The sequence below is a fragment of the Primulina tabacum genome, chromosome 4 (assembly GCF_025594145.1).
Source record: "Primulina tabacum isolate GXHZ01 chromosome 4, ASM2559414v2, whole genome shotgun sequence".
Taxonomy (NCBI): domain Eukaryota; kingdom Viridiplantae; phylum Streptophyta; class Magnoliopsida; order Lamiales; family Gesneriaceae; genus Primulina; species Primulina tabacum.
The window spans coordinates 45,020,104-45,029,035 of NC_134553.1; the positions used below are offsets into that span (position 1 = coordinate 45,020,104).

The 8,932-nt window shown below is 35.0% G+C and overlaps 1 protein-coding gene across 1 annotated transcript; it reads left to right on the top strand.

The window, feature by feature from the left end:
• Positions 1 to 3,756: 3,756 nt before the first annotated feature.
• LOC142541689 (protein FANTASTIC FOUR 3-like) lies at positions 3,757 to 4,923 on the top strand. The gene has a single exon (XM_075648161.1). It carries the CDS (start codon positions 3,835 to 3,837, stop codon positions 4,735 to 4,737), a length of 903 nt encoding a protein of 300 aa, XP_075504276.1. The 5' UTR covers positions 3,757 to 3,834; the 3' UTR covers positions 4,738 to 4,923.
• Positions 4,924 to 8,932: the final 4,009 nt, after the last annotated feature.

The following is an 8,932-nucleotide window of genomic DNA, read 5'->3' on the forward strand; positions in this document are numbered from 1 at the left end:
ATTGATATATTTTTCTGCTCGCGACAATAGATCCTCAAAATCTCCCGGCACCTTCTTAGTCAGTGACTTGAAGAACTCACCCTCTTTCAAACCCTGGGTGAATGCAGTAGTCTATGTTTCAGTGGCGCAAGTAGGGACGTCTAGGGCCACTCTGTTGAATCTTCTGATATAGGCCCTTAAACTCTCTTCTGGGTTCTGCTTAACTTCAAAAAGACTAAAAGCAGTCTTTTTGTACTTTTTACTGCTGCTAAAATGGTGTAAAAACACCTTCTGGAAGTCTCCAAAGGAACTGATACTTTGGGAAGTCAAGCCTTCGAACCACCTCTGAGCTGAATCCACCAGTGTTGTTAGGAGCACTTTGCACTTGATTCTATCAGTGTAACAGTGCAATATGGCCATATTTTCAAACCTGGCCAGGTGTTCCTCCGGGTCTGCATTGCCATCATAGTCTTTCACCTTCGCAGATTTGAAATTTCCAGGAAGAGGCTCCCGGACGATGATATCAGAAAATGGGCATCCTCTCGGGATTGCCCGGGCAACGCTCCGTCTTTCCAACTGTCCTTCCAAGACCTTCATCTTCTGCCTTAATTCCAACAATTCCTCTGCCACGGTAGGAGATTTGGACCCAGCGCTGGATCCCTCGTCTTCTCCTACCATCTCGTTATCCCTCCTTCCCTTGCCCCTGCTCCTGCTCCTGCTCAAATCCCTGATCACGTCCCTGTTTATCGCCGGGTGATGTGACAGGGTGAGAGACTTCCTTCCTGGCCATAGCTAGCACAACGGCATCGGCCATCATTTTCTTTAACTCTTCAGGGGTCAGGGTAATGAGGTTTGTTCCAATTTTATTAACATCAGCTTGTCTTGAAGTTTGTCCCCCATCACCCTGGGCGTGAGAACTACCCTGGTTGGTTCTTCTCGTACGAGCCATATCAACGTCTCGAACTCAGTGATTTCCCACAGACGGCGCCAGTGATGTGATCCCGTTAAAATGGGTGAGCCGGGTACGGGGCTCCAACGGACCAAATCAATAATTTATAATGTTTGGGAATTTGAGTGAAAATAATGGCTTGGATCAACACCTGCAAACAAGAAAGTAACTCGTGAATGGGCGCCGGAGGGATGTCCGACGTGGCCACTCCGATGCTTAAGTCAGCAGGCTTTTAGATGAACACAAGCAATATTTGAGGGAAAATATGTAAGTGCTTTTAGTTCAAAGATCTCAGAATCAGTAAATGACTTTAATATCTGCTATTTATAGTGGAAGAATGGGTAGTTACCTCGATTATCACACCACCTACTAAGTCGGTTTATCATACTAGCTTCTGATGACTTCTCGGACTCTCCAAACCCAAGTGGTTCTGACGGATTAGACTGCCTGTATCGATCACACTCGAGTGTGGTGCGATTCTCGAGGTGGCCTGGGTATTTGGTTACCTGGGTACCTGTATGCGAAACCGGGTGGAGGAAAAGTACCCTGGGCAGTTGGCTTCTGATCCGGGCTATTCAACCGACAACCCGGATCATCATTAACCCGGAAATGGGTCACCATTAACCCGAACCTTTACAGGGGTATCATGAGGTTTTATGTGATTCCTTATGAAAACGTTTTAATCTCGGCACTAGTGACATCTTTTGTTTTTATTTCATTGTTGTTATATTTATTTTCTTCGTATCGCTGAAATTTGGTTTCCGGTGGACATGAAATCTCGATGTAACTTTTTAATATTTACGAGTCTTGGTGTTTTCGAATGTTTTATGCATTCCTCGATTAATATTCATGTGCAGTACAGCTTACTATCACTCACAACGTAAATTGCTTTCATAAGAGCTGGATAGTTGGAGCAACTTGGAATATCATGACACGAGATTGAACCACCTGTTTTCAAATGAAAAACAGAGAGCTCCTTTCCTTGTTTTGGAAATTTCTATCTATTTTCTTGTAATTAGTGTCCAATAGTAGGTCTATTGTGAGATGGTCTCACGGATCTTTATCTGTGAGACGGGTCAATCCTATCGATATTCACAATGAAAAGTAATACTCTTAGCATGAAAAGTAATACTTTTTCATGGATGACCCAAATAAGATATACGTCTCACAAAATACGACCTCGTCTCACACAAATTTTTGTCCGTGTCGAGTGTCCACCTGCTCACATATGATTTTCTATATTAAGATTTTTCTATCATATCCCTAATATCTTATGTGCATGCACACATCAACAATTTGCATCGGCACAATCCATCTTTGTTTAACCACATAATTTATATATATATATATATATATATATATATTTATTTATTTATTTATAACAAAACGTCATCTTCCCTCGTCCTTGATTGGGATTCAGAAAGTTTTCGATTTAAGATCCTTTTTTTCCCTTTTAATCGTCCTTGATTGGAACTCAAAAAGTTGGAAACTTTTTTATTAATGTAAACAAAAGAATAATCACCATAGTTCATTCATGTGCTTACACAAGCATAGGATCTTTTTCGTAGCCATTTTAGTGCTCACGCCTCACTTTCTATTACATCATTAGCGACTTCCGATCGACTCCAAGTTCATTTTTTACATGTATTAATTTGTGCTAGGGTTCTCCGATCCACACCTCGAAAGCTACACATAACGAATTAGCGATGAACTTAGTTGAAATTTAGAAGCTGATGCAATGTTGGTTCTGCTTTTATACTACTAACAAGTTAGTATTAGAATCAATTCTTTATCAGACATTACTCACTTCTGATTTTGAATTTTTCAATTTTTTTAAACACTACGCACTTCGGATTTTTCTCTATTTTATTATAATGTGTAAAGCTAATCACTTGTTTAAAAGTATAAGCTATTGGAAATACTCATTTACTTCAGTTTGATTAGCATTAGATAAATCAAAGTATATCTCGAAGGAATAAAATATGATTAACAATTATGAAATAATTTATTTGATGAACATAAACGTAAATGAGATCATGCATAATTCTAAAAATATTTGGATATTTTGACACTAAATAATTAAAAGAATATTCGATAATTAATGGTGTAAAGTGTTTTCTTGTTTCAATTAGATGATGCTAGCTTTAACCATATGATATTTTAAATTATTAGAAAATATTGGAATCTTTTTTTGTCGGTTTTGTATGCAATGAACCGATATTAAACCAAAAAGAAAAAAAAAATAAATTGGGTCAAAATATAATTAAAATAAAGAAGTATGTAGTGCTTTCTTCAAAAGTATATACTTCTCCACCAAAAAATACTAGAAATATATGAAAGTATTCTTGTATATTAATGATACAAAAAGATAATATAAAGTTTCACCAAATATATATATATATATATATATATTCGAGCTACACAAAAATTTTGTGAGACGGTCTCACGAATCAATTTTGTGAGATTGATTTTTTATTTAGGTCATCGATGAAAAATTATTACATTTTTTGGTCAAAATTATTACTTTATATTATAAATATGAATATGATTGACCAGTCTCATGAATAAAAATTTGCAAGATCGTATGAAAAAATATCTTTACTCTCAAAGATAATATTACACATATAAACGGTGGGAAGTTGTAGGGAAGTTGTAGGATGCTTCTTCCCTCTAATTTGAAAAATATTGTGCAAAATGAACGTATATCCCTTTTGTTCCAAACCAGTGAATTTCCCGTTATACCCTTCTTCCGATTCAAGTGGGGCAAAAAGAGAACCCCCCACCGCCCAAAGATTTAGCACTATAAATTAAGATCCATATTTTTACTTATTCTTCGTTCCATACCTTCTGAACTCTAATCTGTCCATAAGTTTTTCCTTTAAACAATTTTCCTCCAAGTTTCCACCATGTCAACTATAGTTTACCAAAATCTTGTCTCATGTAAAGAAACAACCACCACCACGAAGCTCAAATTCGCGGCGCCGCCTTCGCCTTCGACCTTGGCAGATATGAACACAAGTCTTGATAATGGCAACTGGGGTTTGCTTCAAACATACCCTAAAGAACCGGTCGAAAGAACCAGCTTCTGCACACAGTACCAATCATCATTTTCACGACTGAGCGCGAAATCGCTGGAATTGTGCACCGAAAGTCTGGGAAGTGAATCGGTCAGTGATGTCATCACTGACTGCAGCAGCAACGTCAGCATTTTCTCCGGATCCTCTTCATTCAGTCACTCGGATTTGATCGAAGATACGTCGTCCTATTCAAGGGTTGAACTCGAGAAGCCAGAATGGGAAGCGAAATCATCAGCTAGCCCACGTCAGGCGGGGAGGAATACAACCAAGAGGCCAAATAATTTCCCGCCGCCTCTGAACTCAATGTCCGGGACGAGGTCTCTGCAAATGCGCCGCCGTTGGGAAGGCGGAAGGCTGATAATCGATGTGGTGGAGGCACCGTTCAGAAATTCTTATCTGCATGCCGAGAGAAGTGATGGCAGACTTAGACTCTGTTTCTTGACTGTCTCCGACTCGGCGATCGCCACCACCTCCGCCAGCTCTGCAATAGAAGAAGAAGAACAACAAAAGCAACAACAAAATGAACACGAATGCGGTGGCGAGCAAGCGGAGCCGGAGGAAGCCGACGAACTCCAAAGTGAAATTGAATCAGGAAAGGAAGAATTCGAAGGCGAGATGAATTATGAAATGGGATTGGAGAAATTTCAGATGTTAGGTAGGTGCAAGGAAGGTAGGCATGGAAGCAAAGGGTTGTGCAGCGTGTGGAAGCCTGCCTTTTGTGTCGCCACTTAATATTTTATTTTTCTTGAATATTTCTCCCTATCTTTAAAAACTTCTGCTATTTCTCTTTTTAGGGTCGGTTTGGGTATTTTAGGTATTAATTAATTTTCATGGGATTGAGATTTATCATGACTTGGAAGTCCGAAGCAGAACTTGGGATCTTCCCACGATGTAACACTTGTGCACCATTTCCATTTGGTTTGTGCAAATCATTCGATTATTAATTATGATCACTTTAAAAAGTTCGACCAAGATGTCAAAAATACATAAATTCTTGTTCTAGTTTTTTATATCTCATTTTGAATTGGTTATTCTACACAATGTTTTGAGGTTCTTGAATCTTGACATTAAAGCCCCCATAACTACAAATTAAAATCCATACGTGCATTTGCAAAAGCAATTAAAGGAATGTTGCGGGAAAGGCTCTACCACTCGTGAATAGACCCTTCAAGTATAGGCATAGTAGATGAACTCATTCAAGTATATATCCATCTAACAACGGATTGAAATACCCCATCTAACTTTTCGAGGAGTCGTCTAGGTTATCTACTCACTCTGCTTAGATCAGTCTCCACTCCAACCTATTAGTCAAAGGTGTGAATGAATCGAATCGAACTAAATATTTATAAAAAAATTTAAGGCTCGAATCAAGTATATGCGAGTTCGAGCTCGATATATTTTATTAATTTTTGGTCGAGTTCGGTTTGAAATCTTCGAACCTATTCACGAGCTATTCGAACTATTATTCGGATAGTGAGATTCGAGAATGGACGTTCAAAAATTCGAAATATGTGAACTCAAAATGTATATATATTCAATACATAATTATATTTTATTAATAAAATATTAAGGCTCGTGAGATATCTAACAAAATATTTTTGACTCGAAAAATTCGGACATGTTCGAGTTCGATAAAGTAGAATGCAAATCAAATATTTATCGCGAACCGACTCGATTCGAAAAATCCGCGAACCGACTCGATTCGTATACATCTTTACGAGTCCAACCTCCTAATTCTCGATATCGAGTTTCCGATCTCCGGACCAACTTGGCGCATGCCCAACACTTTTTATGTATTCCTCGAGTCTCCGACCGCATTGGTGGCGCATATCATGCATTGGTACACCATAATGGAACACTGTTATTTTATCATTAGTTTAATTTATCATCACATCTTAATTACAAAATAATGGGACATAATTATTATATTAAAGACCATATATAGAACATAAACCACTTAATTATGCATGATGTTATCAAATTATAACATTACTATTTTATTCTAAGAAAAAAAATGCAATATTAGTCTTGTATATTTGTCTTTATGTTATTTTAAACAACTGTGTTGTCAAACACTTCAGTTTTGATATGTTATCTTTGTTATTTTTTGCAATTTTAGCATGTTTTCTAACATGAAACTGATGTGACATCTATGCGGTGCCTACGTGTCTCCGACGTGACGCTAATGGTTGCAGCGACACATCAGCAGTATCAACGAAAAAACACCTGAAAGTATTAAAATTGAAATATGTGGGGAGTAAAAACGAAATTTGACAACACAAGTCGTACCAAACCATAAAATAAACAAATATATATGACCAAAATTGTAGTTTTTTTTCTTCTTGTTTTTATTATGAGAAAGCATGCTTAAAGGAAATATTATAATAAAAATATCAAAATTGATACAATTACGAATAAGAAAAAAAAAAAGGGTAGAACAGGCAAAATTGAAGCCATATGCACCGTAGGTGGTCGACGAATGTGACTTCATGTTATCCACTTTATTAATTTGTGCACGTCGAGAACACGAGAGAAAATATATAATTACGCCAAAAAAATTTATTGCAGATAACGAAATTATTTTTTGAAATATATGGGGAAAATTACTAGTATTATATACACATTTTTTAAGGAAAGTTATTATATTTTTTATGAGTAGGTCTCTTGTGAGAGGGGCTCACGAATCTTTATCCGTGAGACGAGTCAATCCCGTCGATATTCACAATAAACAATAATACTCTTAGCATAAAAAGTAATACTTTTCATGTTGATGACCTAAATAAAAGATCTGTATCACAAAATATGACCCATGAGATCGTCTCACACATAATATAAAAAATAGAGTACAAATTTTATTTTATTTTTATTTAAAAAAATGGAGGGTAATTGCATCAAGATTCAAGACATTCTTCTCTCGCTCCGAAAGTTTTAATTTTTAAAAATTTAATTAATTAGTTTATTATAGTTTTGTGTTTATTTGAGACATCCAAATTACCAAGTTTCCTATCCAAATAATTGATGTTCCCCCCCATATTTTGGGAGTAATTTATTAATATTTTATTTTAAAAAATATATTCAACTTGATTTGTAACTCAATTTATTATATGAATTGTATCAACCAAACCAGAATACGTACGAGAAAACTAAACCGAACCAAAACAAAACCATTTCTCGGATTAGACATTTCAGAAGACAAAAAACGAACATCTAAATTAAGTGAAGTTTTATATTTCCTACTGTTCATATATTAAACCAATACTAATTATCCGACTAAATCTTAATTGTGCCTACAATATGAATAAATGTATAATTAATAGAAAATTTACTAAACTTCCTTCATTTTGTAAATTTTACGGCATTCATAAAAGAATTCATTGATTAAATAAGACCGAAATATTTATTTAGTATTGGATAGGTGAAAATAATATCACGGTAAGATCGATAATTTTTAGACAAAAACTTGTGTGAGACGGTCTCACAGGTCGTATTTTGTGATACAGATATCTTATTTGGATCATCCATGAAAAATATTATTTTTTATGCTAAAAGTATTACTTTTTATTGTGAATATCAATAAGGTTGACTCGTCTCACAGATAAAGATTCGTGAGACCGTCTCACAAGAGACCTACTCTAATTTTCAAGGTTATCTGACATTTTAACCTTTAGTTATATATTAGACATATTAATTATTTGGAAGTCTCACGGGTCGTATTTTGTGAGACGAATCTCTTGTTTGGGTCATCAATGAAAAAGTATTACTTTTTATGCTACGAGTATTACTTTTTATTGTGAATATCGATAGAGTTAACACGTCTCACAGATAAAAATTCGTTAGACCGTCTCACAAGATACCTACTCTTATTATTTTTTTTTAAAAAAAATAGCAAGTATAGGTCAAGATCGTAATTTTTTCAATAATTTCGAAAAATTTATGTTTAAATAAAAAAAAATGTAGTATCAATGAAACATTACCCAATAATATTTTAATTTTATTTCTGAAGAAGATAATGGTGATTGTGTGTCTTTCACCATGACTTTTATATATTTTAAATAAAAAAAATTACAATTTATTATTTTTGGTCAGAAATAAAAGTAAAAAAGACTCTCATTCAAATGCTTTGCATCACAGTGTATTCCACGATTCCATAAATATTTAATTATTTGTGTCGACTTTCAATTTATCTTTTTAAAAGGGGAAATTTCGAGTGCATTCTTTACTAAGTAAATCGTTTTTAACAATCAACGAGCCGCCTCTAAATTGCGAGTATCTTTTTACTTAATCCATTTGCCTAGTGGAATGTGTTATTTATTAAATATTTCAACTAAAAACTAGGTTAATTAATAAATTCTACATGTTTAAATACTTTTGATAAGATATTTCATAAATAAATTATATCTTATGATTATATGAAACTATTATACTCAAATATAGCAAGTCGACAAATTAAATACGTGAATTAAAGAAACAACACAAAGATTTCATGGATGTTCGGAGACTCTAGCTCTTATGTCTCTTTTTTTTCCACATAGGGTATATTTTTGCTATAAGACTTTGGTCTACAACTCTTTGTAACAATCTGATTCAACCTTATGATTTATTCACTGTCTAAGTCGAAACTCCTAGTTAACTCTTACAAACGGTTGAGACACGCAGTCAAACAACCAATACAACACAAATGAAATAAAATAATGAATGTTCATATTCAAACTGTCGAACAACTCCTCTAACGATCTTAAGAAGAAACGGTTGAATAGTTTGACAGGAGCCCTTAATGATTCTTAATGATTTGATAGATGACATTTGAAGCGAGGGCTGTTGAGAAGTAGTGAGTATCACAGTGAGTACTCAGAAATATTTTGGAGAATGCTAGTTAAATTGCTTTGAATGCGTGTTCTTGTAATTTCCGTAACTTCACCTTTTTTTG